Source organism: Echeneis naucrates, chromosome 20 (genome assembly GCF_900963305.1).
Source record: "Echeneis naucrates chromosome 20, fEcheNa1.1, whole genome shotgun sequence".
NCBI classification, from domain to species: Eukaryota; Metazoa; Chordata; class Actinopteri; order Carangiformes; family Echeneidae; genus Echeneis; species Echeneis naucrates.
The window spans coordinates 8,450,586-8,468,797 of record NC_042530.1 but is presented as its reverse complement, the minus strand read 5'-3'; the positions used below and the strand labels follow the sequence as shown (position 1 = coordinate 8,468,797).

The following is an 18,212-nucleotide window of genomic DNA, read 5'->3' as shown; positions in this document are numbered from 1 at the left end:
ATGGGTTAAATCATGGTAAAAGAAAATCATTATAAGAAGTGGTGCCAAAACTCATGCATTTGAGAAAAAACAGACACCTTCGCTGCCGCAGTGGGATTCTCTTCTTTGCAATACATGACATCAAAAATATACTTGTAGCCATTACAATACCATAAAAAAGACATGACACAAACCCATGTCACAGTGGCTGTCAGTAAAGAAAGGCAGACTAGGTGAGTGTCTGCTTCGATGGAGAGCAGATACGTTGGGTGAATAGACTCCAGTGTGTAGGGCTTCTGTTTCTGCACTGCATCACTGCCACACCACAACCTGACGAGCTGGCCACTCTACCGAGCTGTGTATCACAGAGAGCCAAACTGTGCGGGCTGTGACCTCACAGAGACATCCCACACATGGCTGCTGATTCCCTTTGAGTGTATACAGAAACTTGAGTTTGTTGTTCCATTATGTAACGCGATGACAGACTTCACTTGAGGGACTGACTGATGCTAGGTTAGGCTGTGCGTTAAAATGCCACCATGGTGTGTATCTAAATGTTGGGCTGAAGGAAAATACAGAACCTAAAATTTTTAGAGAATGAAGGGAAACAATGGCACAGTAACTTACACCTTAAGAATCCCGTACTACATCTAAATAGGTTTGTGTAAGTGTACGCAAATAAAAACTTAATAGCAGTGAAATCGTTAAAAAGACAGACCTTAATAAAAGTATGAAATACATTCATACAGTAATTGCATTTTTTATGTTTTATTTTTGCAACATGAATCTTAGGTGTATTCCTTAGCTACAAGGACATGGGAATAAATTGAATTAAAAAAAATCACTCCCAAGAGAATTCACAGATAAGACTACTTTTAGCAGTTATAACATTAACCAATAAGTGCTAGACATGCACAAGAAAACATTTCTAGATGAGATTCAAGTCTCCTGGTTCAGGCTTAATTGGCAGATGTGTTGATTTGATTGAAGAGTTTGTCCTTAATAACCTGAGACATCAGTCCATGAATTGCTTCTATGGTTGTCTTGCAGCTAAAACAAAGCAAAATAAAAAAAGGGAGATTGGTTATTACCCCAAGCAAAGCCCATGATTTACATACTAAATCTTATTAGCAGACATTTACAAAATTTTGTCTCAATCTGTGAATTAGATATTACTTAAATTCAATTTAAATATTTTTTTATTGCCATTGTAAAATTCAATTTCAGAAAAGCTAATAATGCTAAAAGGTTTACACTGAAGTTTTCAATTTACTGAGAAATAATATGAAGATTAACCAGTAAGCATAATCTTGATTATTGCCTTAGATACAATACTAGGCAAATTTTCAAATTCAAATAAAGATAAGAATTTTTTTTCAAATTCTGATTAGACATCTTACAATGGCCAAGATTGGTGTTATATTTAAAAAGAGCAAATCTCTAGTGTAATGAATGATGAAATTATATTAATATATTAAAAGTCACAATTACGATTTTTTTTTTCCAATTTAGTTTATTTTAAGGACATACAATAAAAAAAGATTACAGCAAACAGCACCGATATGATAAAAGTAACATAGTGTGCCGTGGCTATTCTGCCAGGAAAAAAATATTTACCTATCTCGTGTTGCTTTGGCCAGTTTGTCCTCAGACTTCCTGTCATGTGTGTCCAACCCAAGCATGAAGCTACCTCTGCCCAGCTGAGCTTCTGACTGCTCGAGCTTCTCTGACAGGTCAAACACCTGGCCTGTGGTGTAGTCCGAGTTCTGACCGTCCAAAACACACACAGAAAACAATTCATGCATAATTTGCTAACAAAAGACAGGTAACAGACTTTCCACAAAGAACAAGATTTTTTGCAGCTTGACAACAAATCTGTCTACCAAGCCATAGGAATACTTTGTGTGCTGTGGTGAATGAGAAGGAGGTAGAGAAAAGTTTGCTTAAGGTGGGATTGTGTTTTTAGTGGAAAAGGTAATTGAAAACACAATGACACTGGGGCCTCTGACTAGGGTGACAGTGTAGCAACTGACAAAGCCTGTCACCCATGGAGCAGCTTATTCTTGACATCTAGTCAATTCATCTTCATCCAGAATGCCAAAGAGCTAACTGTTTGGATAAGCCTGATGCCTATTTAGACTGTTTAGTCAAGCTCGGGACAGAGTGACTGCAACCACAAAGGGAATTCACATGAGGGGCTTTCAATCTTTAGAAAAAAGGGGCAGAGGAGATCATCAACAGTCAACCTTGACAGAATTTGTAACACAACTTTAATACTTATCTCCCTTGTTAAAAAGTTTAAATTAAGCATATTAACAGTATCAATAAACAGAGCTGCTTTGCTAATAGGCCATAATAAATCATGGCATCAAGCTGGTGACCACTTGTCTCAATGAGTTATAGTGCCATAATTAACCATAAATCAAAATGTCACATAATTAGGGAATATTTTGATTTTTGAAGTTAGCCACATACCGTGAGGAGACTTGAAGAGCTTAAGGTATTCACCCAATATTTATTCCAAAGGAGTTCCAGGAGCTTTCTATCAAGGGATGACTTAAAATAAGTTACCTCCAAGGCGTAATACCTACATAAGTCAAATCAAAGCAAAAACATGAGACATACATGCTATGTATACAGTCAAAGAAAAAAGAGCTAAACTATATGCATTTGCTATCTATTTACAAGAATTGTTCTAATTAATTTACATGAGGTATCACACAAGCAACATTGCTTGATGCAGATCTATGTATTTGTCTATATATATAAAATATTAAACACTTACTGTTTACAGTGTACACCAAAGTCTTCAATCTTGTTCAGAGGGATTGTTTGATATTCGGAAGGTCCTTCATCAGGAGGTTTGTAACCCTGAAAATCCCAAAGAGGAAATGCTGATAAATAACAGGAAAATAGAACACTTTCTACAGCAACTGAGAGCTAATTAATGAAGTAGAAATGCAATAAAAGATCACAAATCTTAGCTCATAAAATTGAACAAATAAAGAATAGAATCAAATAAAAAAAATACAAATATGAACAAAAACACTAAAGCAATAACAACAATGTAATTCCCTTCAGGTACCAAGTGAAGTTCTCATATATACAGCGCTTGCGTTACCTTTGGGTAGGTTCTGAAGGCGCCAAGGTTGACTTTCCCTGCAGAAATAGTCCGAGTGGGGTCGATCTTTAGAGAGCAAGATACAGTAGAACAGGAGAGCAAAGTCACGGGTCATGAAACCCCCAAAGGTCTACTCAAATCTGGCCACCAGGAGCCATTTTCTGTGACTGTCAGTGTGCTGAAAATGTACACTTAATTATACGACGCCCATGGCATTTAAGCACTGCTAAACCAAATGAAGTGTAAATAGGATATATGGTTGCAATAGCAAATTATTCATCTGCACTACATGGAGACTTACAAGTCATAAATCAACAGTCTAACCCCCTTCTCAGTTACACCCACATTAGGGTGGATTGTCCTAGTTAGAAAGAAAAGATTTTATATTCATGGGCACCATTTTAATGGGGTAGAATTAGAAATCATTGCAAATTCAAGTGAGTGGCTTGAAATAACAATGGTTATTATTTCCTGTCTTACCACAACAGCCACAAATGGCTCCTGAAACTGCTGGTTGAGCATCTGAGTGCTGACATCTATGCCTGAGAGCCAGCATCCATAGCCTGGATGGCTGTGGTACCAGCCAATGGCATTCTCCAGCCGGCCAACCTGAGGCATTGGAGAGTAGATGTAAATTAATATTCAAGACATAAAGCCAGTACTATTTCATAATTCATTATTGTATAGAAAAATAGCACATATTGAAAAGTGTTACGAAAGTGTTGCTTGAATATAATTTGAACCAGCATATGGCAAGTGGCAAATGTAGAAGTGACAATTTCATGATCTTCTTTTATGACCATAACACTGTAAAATCAGTTGTTGTAAAGCAGCCATTTCAGGAAAAATAGAAATGGGTGGATTGCATACCATACTATGTCTCTCGATAAGTAATTTCATTCTGTGATAAGATTTACCATATTACTACTGGTTGAAACAGAGTACATTTTATGGGTTTATGTATAATGAATTGAAAGACAGTTTAAGATAAAGTATCCAGAGTAGGTTTTATTTAAAACTAAATAAATAAGATAGAAAATTACACTAGTTCAAAATATTTGCATGCAGTAGTCCTACTCGTTGTCTTACAACAGTGTCTACAATCAAAGATACCAGTCAATCATTTAACAGTTCAACAAAATGAGTGAAGGTGGGCAAATCTATACCATCAGATGATGACATTCATTTTGGCCAGTTTTGGTGAGAAAACAACTGATGTGTATCTTTTTTTTAAGGTCTTGTTGATATAAATGCCGCAGTAAGAGTTTGACTCGTCCTTTCTCCGCCATGAATTAACGGAGATGTTCTGAAAAGTGGGTGAGGTGCAATTTGTGTCGGACCTGTTTGGCATTTTCAATGTAGGCAGCCATGTATTCATATGCTGCAGCCTGCGCGTTCACTCGGGTTTCTGTGCCCTCCACAGGTAAGGCGAAGCTGTCCATAATGATCATGGTTTCACCGTCCACTTTCCCCAGCATCAGGCCCATCACCTCCAGGTTCCCCCCAGACCTGGCATGCATCACCATCTTCAGCAGGGCCAAAGCTGAGATCTTGCAATATTTGAAGTAGTGATGACTGCGGGGCAAAATATATGTAAGTTTATATAATATATGTATATATAAAATGTGGTAAGTTGACCGATGCCTTTGCACACACCACTCTCAGTTAGCTGCACTGCTGTTGACAAACAACTGCTAGATTGTAGCTCGACGTGTAATATGATATATCAGATAATACCACACATTTACGGTAACGATTCCTTCGGCTGGCTGTTAGATAATACTGTACTTTTTTCAGTTTATACTCACTCCTTGGTCCATGGCTTCGCAGCGAGGATTTCTTGTTGTTGCTTTTTGTCGTATTTGTAAATTTCGTCTATACTCTGGACTTCCTGCATGCTGTTCGATAACTCCCATGTTTTCTGGGCTGTGCTACTCCCCGCCATGGTGACTTGTCTTGGGACAATAGATGTGTCGCTTCAGTCTTTGCTTATGCTCAATAAAGCGACGAAATGTTGTATTTTAGTAAGTATTTGTTACCGTAACAGGGTGAAACATCTCCTTGCTCAGGGAGCCATGACAGTGAGCGATACCAAGTACTCCAAGTACAACCGCAAATGGGTATTCGGTTTGATGTCGCATATTTACGCCGTCGGTGTATTTTTATGGTGTACAATATCAATTTCATACAGTTTATATTTATTTGGTTAAAACTTTCATCGGACTTGAAGAGACGTCCCTCCGTTTCACCTTCGCAGAAATCCCCCCTTCCACAGAGAAACATGGTTTAGTCCTGAAGTCATTAAGACATTAGTCAGTGAGCCGTTGGGGACGCACTGACATCTGGCGGCGCTTTCCAGACATGCAGGTAAGTTTATCTAAGGAAGACTCAGGTGTTTCCACTGTCAGGTTTTAAACGCCGCGTTCGGACGAGATTGGTGCGTTTGACGAATGGACATCACTGAGGTTAAAGTTCATTATCCACGTTATAACAAAACGGCTCCAAGGGCTGCCTGGCATTTACGTGCTAGCATAGTTTTAGGCTATAACGCCATAACAACGCTATAAAGTTATATATATCGACAGATGAAGCCATTGTTTAAAACCAGATATAGTTTCTTTGTTTAAAGACTAAATGTTGGCTCGGCCACTCGTTTAGCCTCTCCAGGGAGGCCCGTTTGTGTTGTGGTTTCCCTGGCAACGGGGTGATGCCTTTTTACGTCTCACCAACAGTCAGAGACGATTATTTTTTTCAGATTTTGGTCTATTTTGGCAAATAATAACAACAATAATGATAACAATAATAAAATAGAGTAATAGATATTACAACGCCACGTCTTATTTACATCGCCAGAGTTACAGCTGAGCGCTTAAACGGTTATATAGTGATAGCTATCCACAGCTTCAGTTTACTCCTCCCTGTACATAAAGATACTTTAAGATGGGACGACTTCCGAGGACATTTAAAGGAAACAGACATCGATATATCACCAATGAAGTGGGATACAACACGCATACTTGCAAAGCGAGGTATGTAAAATATAAATTCTTAGAAGACTCCTGTAAGTTGAGCTTGGCAGTGTAATAACAATTATTATATTTAAATATTTTCCACAGTACATGACTGTTGACGCTGTAAATATGCCTCCGGCATCAGCAGGGCGAGGAATAACCCCTCATCTAGATTTAGGTATATGTGCAACCCTCTGACAGTGACAGGTTCCATTCTGTGACTTTAGTGATTATGATACATTTATGCTATACTGTGTATTGTATATTATAGGTTTAGGCTTTACTGTGCTGCTGGGAACTGACTACGAAAGGAGAAAAGAGAAACTTCAGCAGGAGCTTAAACTGGACTATAAAGATTATGTTGCCAAGGTCTGATGATGAATAAAATAAGTCTTTAATAAAACATATTGTATTTCAAGTTTGCACTCTTTTGCATTGTACTAACACATCCTGAGCTTTATTTTATATTCTTGCTCCAGAAAAAGGATCTGAAAACTAGAGAACCTCATCCACAGCTGCAGGGTCTCTCTCTCCCTATTAATGAGAACATATCAGTGAAGGTGTGTTTTGTATTTTTTTAATAGCTTGGATGAATGCTTGGGCATTTGTCTCTCTTTGTCTGAGTGTGACATTACAATAGAAAGGTAAACACTGTAACTCTCCCTGGTCATCAAAATAGGACACCCACATCCCCTTGTTCACAACAATAGTCTCTATGTATTGCAGAACCTCAATTTATAGTGATATGAATTGTTGATCTTATAGCTCTTTGTGTTTCTTGGCAACAGGTTTTGTCTCCAAGTGCTCGCACACATAGCACTTACTGGTAGCTTTTAATGTAACCCATTGGTCTAAGGGATAAGTATCAGGCTCTGGTGCTGGGTTTATGGGTTCAAGTCAAATTAATTAGATTCAAGTGAGTTTAATTTAAATAGCATTTCAACATGACAAAATGCTCTAACCCAGGAATTGATTGGGCTCATGAAGGGTGGCACATACATTTCACAGAGCTGATTTATAAATGTGGTCTGATTGAAGCATGCTTTTTGAAGTAAGTGGCTGATCCTGATTATTTATTTCTCTTGCAGGAAAAACTCAGAGAAGAGAGAAATAAAGAATACAATCTGTTCCTCCAGGAAAAGGCCCAAATCAGAAATTTCAAGAGGCAAACTCTTCCTGGGACTTCTCAGGTAAGAAGCATAGTAAATTGAAACATATCGATTGAAAGAGTTTTTTTGAATACCAGCAAATTTACTTTGTAACCAAAAATTATGATTCATAGAAAAATTCTTCTGTCATGTGATGTACATCTTTTTTAGCTTCTGTATAAAGTAAATGCTCTTCAAATGAAAATTTTTCCAAATGTTCTCTCACAGCCTGGACAGGTTCAAGCTTCAGATGCTATACACATTCCATCACCAGCCTCTCATCTGCCCATTCTCAACACCCACGCAAACACACACCCTCCTCACAGGGAGCGGCCTGCATCCAGGAGAGATGCTGCCACTGTAACTGATGCATTGGATAATGGAAAAAATACTGGGACATGGGAACCAGGCAATTGGGGACGAAGGCGTTGGCAACTCTATAGACCAAAAGAGCCTTATAGCTCTGAGGAAGAGCTAGTCACAGACAAAGAGGAGGAACTAGAGTTCAGACAGAGGAGGAGAAAGGAGAGACACAATCAAGAGACTGGATACAACATGGAGAGGCAGATCGAAGACCACAGAGTTAATTGGTATAGTTTTTTCCAAAGTATGATTTTGTGAAACTGGTATTCTCCATCATTTGAGAGCAACAGATATGATAATATATTTTCTCTTCACCTTTCTATTTCTATAGTAGTGGTCCTCTGGACATGAAGGAGATGAAGGCCCCTAGTGCTAATGAACAGGACAACAATGATAGGCCTTGGAAATCTGAGTAAGATGCCCAGTTTTGATGTAAGAACTCGTTTGCTGAGACAGAATGATCCTTAATAGCCGCAGTATTCACACGCTGAGCTCAATAATCAATTACATCCTCTTAGAAAGTTGCATATATAAAAAAAAAAGAGCAGGGTATAGCCACACAGGTATTGATTACCTCGTTATTGCTCTTCAGCACTTATCTTACACGCTGACGCATTTCATTTTTGCCAGTGTATGTCATTAAGTTGAATTGTTACAGCGTGGGGCAGCAATAGAGGGTCAGTCTTGGCCCCGCTCCAGACAAACATTTACTCTCCTCAGCCCTGTCCAAGGGACCTAATTGATTGGAGAATATGGGTTGACTCTTAATGTCTTAGTTTGTGATAAAAAAGCTCAACAGGCAAATTGTCAGGCAGTGTTAATATTAATGTGGTTGGGTGTGGCTATGACGGAAATGATTTTAATCTTATCCTCATCCACTGCCGAAGCCTATTTTGTAGAGTGTCTGTATCTGTATTTAATAGTCTGAAAATGCCAGACACCATGAAGAGGGCTGCAAGATCTCGACATAATAGCACCAAGGATAAAGCTGAGTTTACTGGGCTACTAATTGGTAAATACCATTTCTGTTTTTCATTTTCATTTTAGTCATATATTGATCTCTCGAATGACTGATGGAAATCATCCCTTTTTAGGCATCATTGCTTGTATGTTTATGACTGTTTTGTCATTCAGGGGCAACAGAAGAACAGACAGCTTCTCAGTTGAGGAAAGAACAATATATGCTGGAGCTTCGGAAACAAATTGCAGAACAGCAGAGTAATAAGATGAGGTAATCTCTCCTTAAATTAACACTTTAATCAGAGTTGTTTTAGCTGGCACATCAGCAATTATCAAGACAGAAACAATGGGATGATTTGCACTAGCTTTTGTTTTAAGGGAGAAGACACTTGAGCTGAGGGTTGCAGCCACAGGAGCCACAGACCCTGAAAAAAAGGTTGGAGACTGGCATTACAAGAATGAGCTAAAACATGCTATTTAACATCACATAACATGGCTGGACCTCTTGAGCAACAACTCAAATTTTGAGAGTTTTTCTCAATAATCTTGACTGATTTTTTTCTTTATTATTATTATTTTTTGTGATGGATCCCTTTTGCTTGATGCATCACCTTCACAGCCTGACCGTCTTAAGCAACTTGGAGTTGTAAACCACCAGCATGTCAGCCGGATACGAGATACTCCCTATAAGTTTGGAACAGATCCACTGGTCATAGCGAAGGACCCAAATCCAAGGTCTAAAGATAACAAACCTACTGAAAATACAGAACAGAGTGAGCCACAGGAAACGGTTCATGTGGACAGTACAATTCTTGGCCAGCTTGGAGGAAACACAATGCCTGGATTTGGCTCAAGATCAGCACAAGTTGTCCCCTCTCTGGACGAGGACTATCAAAAGTACTTCTCAAACATGCTTGGAGAATTTGCCATTCCAAGGTATTTTACTGCTGCTTTGTCTTCCTAGATATGGGTAAAATTATCAGCTTTGCTCTTAAATCACTGTAGTTTCTGTTATTTTTTTCTTTCAGGGTTGCTAATGTCCCTCCACCAATACCTCCAACTATAATTAATAATCAGACTCCATATGATTCAGCCTATTACTACGGTGGAACTAGAAATCCATTGGATTCTCATCTTCATCACTATCAAAGTATAAGTTTACATTTTTCAAAACAAAAATATAAATTTGTTAGAAATTTTTGTAGTAGCATGGTTTTAATGGCAGACTGACATTAAATATATATATGAAAATATAAGAGCAACAATATCATGTTGCTCTTATTTTACCTACTGTATTTCCAGGATGTTTTTTTTATTTGTTGTTAAACTGTTTTCAATGCTATCTGGTTCATGGTCCTAAACTTATTTGCAGTAAATGACACTTGTTCTTTAGGTGGCAGTAATTCACATTGTTTAAAATAAAGGCCTAGACTTCTCTGTAGACGACTCTGGCCTTGTCAATGGCCAACGGGACTTAGCATAGCAATTCATAAGTCTCATTTTGTAGCAGAACTGATATTATGGCTAGAGGGAAATGCATACTGTTTATAGGTAATGATATTAGCCGATCCAGATGGATCTGACTTCATCCAGCTGGTCTGTTTGGTTACCTTTTTTTCCTTTTCGTTTTTATTTTGCTGCCAAATTTCTGCCCTGACCTGCAAAGAAAGAAAGAAAGAAACTGCTGGAAAGGAAAACTGGCAGATGGTGGCAGCAAATAGCTGATGAAACTGTTGAATAGTGCCCATTTATTATCTTGTGTTTATGTTTTCATCATCAGATGATCAGCCTGGATGGGTGCAGCAGTCTGGAAATGCTCAGAGTCCTCTACAGAAACAATCTCCTCTCAGACCCAGTTGTTTCACAGAGTTAGTGTCAATCCTGCCACCTTGAAGTTTACAATGGAAGTGTATTGATTTAGATGACTAATTCAGAGTGCACAATTTCAAAGAATAGATAGCTTTTGCTTTTGTTCTGAAATATTTAATGATTTTCTTTAGAATAAGACTCTCCCTGTAAAATAACTATGTCTGTACTTCCTGTGCATATGTGCCTCATTAATCAATACAGAGCATCTCCCTTGGATTCTGAAGACAAGACCATTCGGAGGAGAGAAAGTGCAGTGAGCTATCAGGAAGCACTCAGACAGCAGGTATGACATGTCATCTAGTCACCATAGACAGACCTGCAGTATAAAACTAATTCTTAACAGAACCACATTTTCTGCTCACTTACAGTTCTGCTAACAGATATTTAGGTTAAGGAGACAGCACTGACACATTAATGACAGACATTGATTTATTTTAAGGACTGGCTTAAATATTTTTGAAAGGGAGAAGATCATGATGGCGTCTCAGGCAAAAGAAACGCATTGTAAAAACACTTGCAGACAAACAGACTTGCTGAGCTGGTCTCTGAAAGTGCATCAACTTTTGAAACATCCTGCCATATCCTTGTGTCCAGATAAAAGAAAGAGCAGAACAAAGAAGAAGAGAAAAAGAAGAGAAGGAGCAATATGATTCCAAGATAGAGGCTGAGATGAAGGCATACAACCCTTGGGGGCGATGTGGAGGAGGTGCTCCAATTAAAGACCAAAATGGCAACCTTTTCAGTAAGTTGGGTGTCACTTCCATGTGGTCTGCCAAGCCTGAGATACTTTTGTGATGTGCCAGGTTAATACTTACACAGCTTGTGTTAGTTATAAATATCCCCTTGCCATCAGATGACTTGAACCAAAGAAACAAGCTCAATCAGGAGTCATATAGAAATTTTTCTGACCAGACACAAAACATTTTCATGAGAAATGGAGACACTCCTGGAGTTCAAGCCAGCGCTCCCCTCTCCCATCATTTATCAGGTAAAGTCTGGTATCTCTCCATAAGTGTCATTATTTTCTGTACTCTCCACTGTGATTACTGCTCCTCTTATACACTGACTCCTGTTTCACCGCTTCCTGTAGGTTTTAATGATCACACAACTCACCAGCAGAAGAGATACAGAGAAACCCTAGAAAAACAGGTAGGTCTAGTCCAGAAGAAGACCGTGTGGCTTATATTTTGGATACTCCTTTTCCAAGATTAAAAATTAAAAACTAGATATAATCGAAGAAGATCGACCATCACCTGACTTGACGGGATTGGTGCAACCTAGCAGGGGCTATCATCGGCATTTTCAAGCTAGCAGCTAGCAGCTACAGTCGCTATCAGTGGCTAACTAAGCTGTTCTGCTGTTGGCTTTAAATCCAGACAAGAGGATCTGGTCCAGCACCGGCACCGGATCACAGACCCAAAACTGAATTTGTAAGAAGTATACTGTAGGCCTAAAACTGCAATTTGCAGACAGTTTTATAGCCATCAAGGCCAGCGAAAAATAGCTGAGCATAAGTCACAAAGAGCTTTTTCTTTCCCCGTTTCACTTCAGGAGGTCTTTGTTATAAATTTGGCAGATGTATTAAATCTACATTGAAATTCAATTGTGTCTAAGCTGAAAGAAACAAAAACACTGGATCAGCACTGGGTCCATATTTAGTTGTTGAACAGTATGATTATTCTAGACATTTTACTTTCATTCCAGCTAAACAAATATGTGAGGTAAGTGAATGTGTGATTTTTTTTTTTATTATTATTATTATTATTTTTTTTTTTGTTTCATTTAGTTTTTGTGATTAAATGATGCCATGATAGCCAGCCTCGAATGTCTGTTTTTACAGAATCACCTTTGTGTGTTGTGAAGCCAGTTGGGGCAAATAAACCTTTAATATGCTCCATGTGACAGGGCTCTGGCTATTATTTGTATTGCTATGTTTAATCTTTCATTGCATGTGGTCCTGTTGAAGGCTCAGGGTCTGGGTCCACGGTTGGCCGCTGGCCAAATCTATAATCTGTGCAGGTAACAGCCTGAGGAAGGGTCAACTGAATGTCTTAGTGTGTACATATTTTCGTGATCTTTTAAAAAAATATTTTTATTATTGATAGGCATTTTAGTCATCCCAAACCCTTTAAAGAAGTTTTAAAGTAACTGCAAGTGTAATTTTACTTTGTCAATACCAACAGATACAGGAAAACAAAAAAAAGCAGGAAGAGGAGAGAGACCGAATAAGGATTGAGGAGGAAAAAGAAGAAAGGCGGCTCATGGAGCAAAGAGCTCGTATACAGCAAGAATATGAGGAGGAGCAAAGCAAGCAAAAGAAGACTAAGGTGAGGAACTTATCTCGTCATCGATGACCTGCTTAAATCAGGGAAGGAACTTCCCTCAGACTGCAATTGTCATTAAGAAACTGTTTTCTTTACTCTCTGGAGAACCAAAGTTGGGTCACAGATTCTAAAACCCCTGGCCAGAATGAGGAAAACAAGAAGCGACTGGACCAACAGGCTGAAAAGAAGGGACCTCAGAGTAGCAGGGACAAAGAGGAGAAAAGGGTCCAGAGTTATGAGGTACAGTAAACCTACAAAGAAACAAATGCTGTGGCTTTCAATTTTATTAAAAATCTTTGGCAAGAAATTTGTCTTCTGTTCATAATTGCACAGAGGGAGCCATCTCCTCCCATCCCAACTTTGCAGAAAAAGCAGACGAACGTGTCATCCAGTCCTTCCTCTGTTGTTAGTCAAGTCTCCTCCAGGCCTGTAAGTTAGTCAGTGTTGGATGCAAATACTTGCACATCCATTATGGTGTTTGAGAAATGTATAATACATAATGTTCACAATTTCGTAACAGGAGCGCTCTGTGTCAGCACCACAATACCGACCTGACTCTCTGAAATTACCCCAGTTACAAGGTGAGACTGTCTTTATTTTTTTGCCACCCCTGCTTTGAAATCAAACCCCTAATTGTTCATAAATTAAAAATTCCTACTTAAACATTTCCTATTTCCATCTTCGTCTCTATCCCCTCTCACTCCCTCTGCTTGCTTTAGATGATCACCAGGAAGTCATTAGAGAGCTGTCAGCGCTCCGTAGGTTCCTAAGGAAAGAGCAGAAAGACTTGGAGGTTCAGCTGGGCCAAACAGATCAGCAGGAGAGTTACTACACTCCCTCCAGCAGGTAATACAATCAACCACCTCTGTAGCAGGTGTTATATGCGTAAGTTTAACATGCCAAGAATAAATTGGATTTTTAGCTATTTTTTTTTTTCTAGGTTTAAAACAAGTAATTTAGAAGAGCAATTAGATGTGCTCTAACCCTTCAGGTTCAGTGTCACCCAAATGACACCCAGATGCATGAAGGTGAATAAAAATTCTGTCTTGGTTAATGACAAATGTTATTTGCGCTATATGCATATTTAAAAAGGTATTCTTGAGCTAATGAAAGTGACCCAGGTCAAATCATTACTGAAATAAAAGAACAGTATGAGTCCCAACAGAAAAATGTTCTATTAATCTGATTTCACCGATTAAGATCAGCAGGGTTGGCTGCAGTGCAGGATCCAGAATGTTGCTGAAGTCCAGAATAACACACTATTGCCAAATTGTAGAAATGTCTTTACAGAGTGATTAGAGGTAGTTCTGTTAAAAGTCCTTTGCTCAGGCCCGGGAGACGTCTCAGAGTGGATGCCTTCGACTCAGCGCATCAAGCAGACAAACCAACAGCTACAAGAATTTACAGTGATGCTGCACATGTCAGCATGAAAAACATCAGGGAGTTCAACCAGCTTAAATCCAGAGGTAATTACAGACATTTTCATTAATCATACATTGGTTTCATTTTTTAAGGAACATTTTTATTCACAGATCAATTTTAGGACACTGCAAAGAAAACACCATGTACTTTCTTCTTCAGTTTATATACTTAAAATGTGTTACAACAGCCTGAGCAGTGATCCCCTGAATAGCAGTGCCATCCTTCAATTTCAAGATTACTGCAAGCAGATGTCATGCAATGATCTTAAAAACTGTAATTAGACTTTTTTAATAGTCTTGTGTGAAAGTGGAAACAGCTTTGAACAGAGTGTCATCTTTAATGACAAACATGTTTATTTCAACCGTAACTAAATCGCAATAGTTGACTTTGCATTCCTACTCTCAGCGAACCTACTTTGCCAACTTTGAGGAAGTCACTGCACCCTTTTTATAATTGCCTTAGTCATGGTGTTGATGTAAAGATGAAGAAACAGGATCATTGCAATCAAACCAACTGGGCACTGCCAAATGGCTTAGACTTTCCAGAGCCTCATCATTCCTCTGTGTCTCTCTGGCCACAGTGAAACTTCAATCTCATGAGGTCATGGCGTCCATTGGTGACAGGCAGTTTGGCACTGAATAGAGAATGCACAAAAAAACCAAGGAATTGACTTTGGATATGTTCCCAGACAGAGTTAATGCAGGAGTCTGAGAGGCCTGCAGGGCTGAAATTTGCAGTGACGTGTCGTTTGTGAACAATTCGTTCATTTTGAATTCATCTTTTGTATGACTTGGGAGTAAAAAGTCTTTGGCAAGTGGGTGATTCATTCATCTTTCCCTGGTCCACAGGCTCAGATTCGTTCACGAACGGATCTTTCTGCTGCATATTCTTAGTGTAGAAATGAGTGATTCGTTCATGACTCACAACTACGGGTCTTCGGCTCTTTCGTTCATTATTCACGTGGTTACAGCAGTAACATGACCAATGCTGTTATTACTGGTGAGGAGAGCTTATCTGATATTAGCGCAAACGTTAACATTAGCTACATAGCTATGGGATGGATGTTTAATTTGCCTTTCTGTTGTAACAAATTCATACAATTCGTACACATAAACTTCAGTGAGCAGGTAGGCTAAAGTGAACAGCCATCATACAATGAGAATTTTTTAATGATAGGCAGCACACTCTCCTACTGGCAAATGAAGTAATCAGTAATTTCATCTTCAATAGGCTATGGCCCAAAAGGGTGCTCAATAGTTGAAGCAAACCATGTTGCTCTTCAGTGTTTGAAAGCTGTACTTCTTCAGTCATTACTCACTGCAGTCCCACACTGGTTGAACAAAATGAATGAATGACTTGAAAAAAGATTTGTTCATTTTACTGAACGAGATTACAAGACCTGAGTCAGTAAAAGTAAAAGAGCCGATCCCATCACCAGCTGCATGTGAAACAAACAAAATAGGAAGACATGCTATTTGGTCACTAATTGACTTTATTGCTTTTCCAACTTTCACTCGTCAATTTAGACTTTTATCTTATCTCTGAAAGTTGCATCAGATGGTCTCTTTGTAGTTACACCTTGGATGCAGTAGGAAGACCAGTCTGTGGAGCTTCAGCATTACAGCCAATCTGCTGTATGAGAGACTGGAGAAAGAGACAATAAGAAACGGAGGCAATTAGAAGCTACTGAAACATGAAAATTGTTGATTTGTTTTCAATGATCATCTTTTGTGTGTTTTTCCTGACTTTGCATTTGATATTATTTGTCACTGTGCTAATGCAACAATATTTATTCCAGATATTGGACAATATCTTAAACAGTAATCAAGCTTTCTCTTCTAACCTTTTCATTTGTCAGACTCTGCATCTCGTGAGGAACTCCTTCACATGTATCCTGATCCTCCCACTGATGCACAAAGTCTGGACATCCAGCAACAGGCGCTTCTACGCGAGCAAGGGCGCAAAATCAGGCTAATGAAGAGACAGGAAACACAAGGTCAGAAAACAGACACAACAGTTTCCTCAAAAAGCTTGCTCTTTTTCATTAATTGCTGCCTTTTCTCTTCAGACTTTATGAACCAACAACAGCAGCCTTATCCTGTGAGTTGTAATGCATCTTCATTCTGACAGTCTGACTTTAATGGCTAGGAGTTGTTTGATTGGTGCCTACTTTTGTTTGCATCTTCTCTCAGAGGGACCAACCTCGGCGCTTTATCCACAGAGACTCTGTATTGCCATCTGAAACTGCTTTTATTGGTAAGCTTGGCTAAGCAGCCTGTTTGTAAAGATGGTGTCTGTTCCTCTTTTCTCTGGCTTTCAAGTAGGAAACAATGTTTACGTCAGTGGAGACACACTGGGATTTTTCCTTTTCTAAAGCTCCAGATGTCTTCCACAAAGGTGACATGGCTCAGGGGGTCAACTACATTCACCCTCAAAATAACAAACTACACTAGTCTGTGTGTCAGGCTAATTTGCTTCTTTCTGTGTGCCAGGTGTTTTTGTAGCACATGCCAGCTCATGTCTCTGTGCTGCAGGCTCTTGCCAGTGCAGAGTAGAAAGTGCCTGTGACAGCTGCAGGGTAGAGATAGCACAGTGCCAGGCTTTGGGAATAATGGCATTTAAAAACTGTTGACAAGCCTGCTACAGGAAGGAAGATTTTTAAAGTCTCCCACCCTTTTTCCGTCTCCCCTCCTTTCATTGAAAAACCTTTTTCCACCACATATACATAAAATAAACACTTAAATGAAACTTTATGTCCCCAGTCTCTGTCCAGCTGTAAATAGCTGTGTGTAATGATGGATGCTTTGGACTTTGTCAGATGTCTACAGTGGTGATGCATGTGAAGAGGAAATTTATCAGCAAAGAACTGCTCAGCCCTCAGCACAGCGACAAGAGAGGACAGCCCCAAGGAGGGCCTATGGCTATGATGTATGGTGCCATCGATGATGATCTGATTTCAGTACTGATTAGTTCACGTTTCTACACTTTTAAACCATCTGATTTTAAATCCTTAACAGATTTCTATAAATCAGAGGAAGCGTGAGACCCAACCAGATTTTCTATGGTCACCAAACAACCTGAATGATGAGGTCAAAGTCAAAACCCACAACCGGCGCCGTATCATGGGAAAAGACTCACACACTCTAAAACATCACAGCAAATCAGGTGAGATTGAACTATTTACAGGCTGTTACACATAAGAAAAGTTCAAATTAGTCAAATATTGCAGTAAAAGAGGATGGGAAAAAAAGTGCCATTTCATACTTCAGATGAATTTTCACCTCTTAGAACATTTAGCTTTGTTTCCTCCTTTCTTACATATAATTCTTGTGCTAATAAATAATGTCTAACCTGAAGCTGATAAAAACAAAAACGTGTACAGTATTACAACATTTTATACTTTGGAAACTTTAGAAATCTCAGACTGTCTTAAGAAACGTGTGATGGATAAGCCTCTGCACTCTCCAGACGAGTCGGCTGACGAGGGAGATGTCTCATTTTTGCATCCTGCTCTGGAGAGGCCCATCTCTGTGGAGACTCATGCCACAGAATCTTGGTTACAGCCTGGCACCTCTGCTGCAGTAAAATACTGACCACAGAGACTCCAAACAGGAGGATGGGAAGGATGGGATGGGAAACTGCACCAACAGAGGTTTGAAAAGCTCCCTTTTCTGCCAATTCAAGTGCTGGATGAGTACGAACATCGTTGCTTCATTGTCCTTGAATCACTTTACTTTGTCAAACATGTTAAAAGTGGGCTGTAGTTACAGAGCTTCCTAAACTTATGAGAAACCAGTCTACTTGTAAAAAATATTGTCTTTTAGATTCGACGAGAATAAACTTAAGTTATCTCTGAGCCAGACAGAGTTTAGCTCTTTAGGTTTAATTTAGCTCATGCACGTGTCATAAGGTCTGTAAATGCTCCGTTATCATATAGACTGCATATTTTACCATCATTTTTTTGTGATGTATACCCATTGGAGAGTATTAGTTAAGAATAAAGAGATAATTCAAA

At 39.0% G+C, this 18,212-nt stretch overlaps 2 protein-coding genes across 2 annotated transcripts; one reads left to right on the top strand and one right to left on the bottom strand.

Annotated features, from left to right (window-relative positions):
• Positions 1-731: 731 nt before the first annotated feature.
• Positions 732-5,202, bottom strand: cops5 (COP9 signalosome subunit 5). Its single transcript, XM_029529123.1, has 8 exons — positions 4,909-5,202; positions 4,441-4,675; positions 3,581-3,709; positions 3,101-3,166; positions 2,765-2,850; positions 2,455-2,566; positions 1,597-1,745; positions 732-1,029 (listed from the first exon to the last, which is right to left on the bottom strand). The coding sequence occupies exons 1-8, from the start codon at positions 5,043-5,045 to the stop codon at positions 939-941; spliced, it is 1,005 nt and encodes a 334-aa protein (XP_029384983.1). The 5' UTR covers positions 5,046-5,202; the 3' UTR covers positions 732-938.
• An 865-nt stretch (positions 5,203-6,067) lies between these two features.
• Positions 6,068-18,047, top strand: cspp1a (centrosome and spindle pole associated protein 1a). Its single transcript, XM_029529660.1, is given in 26 exon segments — positions 6,068-6,289; positions 6,383-6,480; positions 6,591-6,671; positions 7,200-7,301; positions 7,488-7,849; positions 7,954-8,034; positions 8,546-8,634; positions 8,757-8,853; positions 8,961-9,018; positions 9,202-9,518; positions 10,653-10,734; positions 11,046-11,193; positions 11,305-11,439; positions 11,542-11,600; positions 12,635-12,778; positions 12,881-13,007; positions 13,080-13,216; positions 13,296-13,356; positions 13,495-13,621; positions 14,105-14,241; positions 16,056-16,193; positions 16,266-16,297; positions 16,390-16,453; positions 17,016-17,125; positions 17,215-17,362; positions 17,666-18,047. Coding segments are annotated over 26 exon segments (3,108 nt in total). The 5' UTR covers positions 6,068-6,240; the 3' UTR covers positions 17,791-18,047.
• Positions 18,048-18,212: the final 165 nt, after the last annotated feature.

Coding starts and splice junctions, on each gene's coding strand:
- cops5 (XM_029529123.1), bottom strand. CDS start 5,045: ATGGCGGGGAGTAGCACAGCCCAGAAAACATGGGAGTTATCGAACAGC. Junction 3,710..4,440: donor ACATTGAAAATGCCAAACAG/GTCCGACACAAA, acceptor CCAATGCCTCAG/GTTGGCCGGCTGGAGAATGC. Junction 1,746..2,454: donor GCTCTTCAAGTCTCCTCACG/GTATGTGGCTAA, acceptor TTGGACGGTCAG/AACTCGGACTACACCACAGG.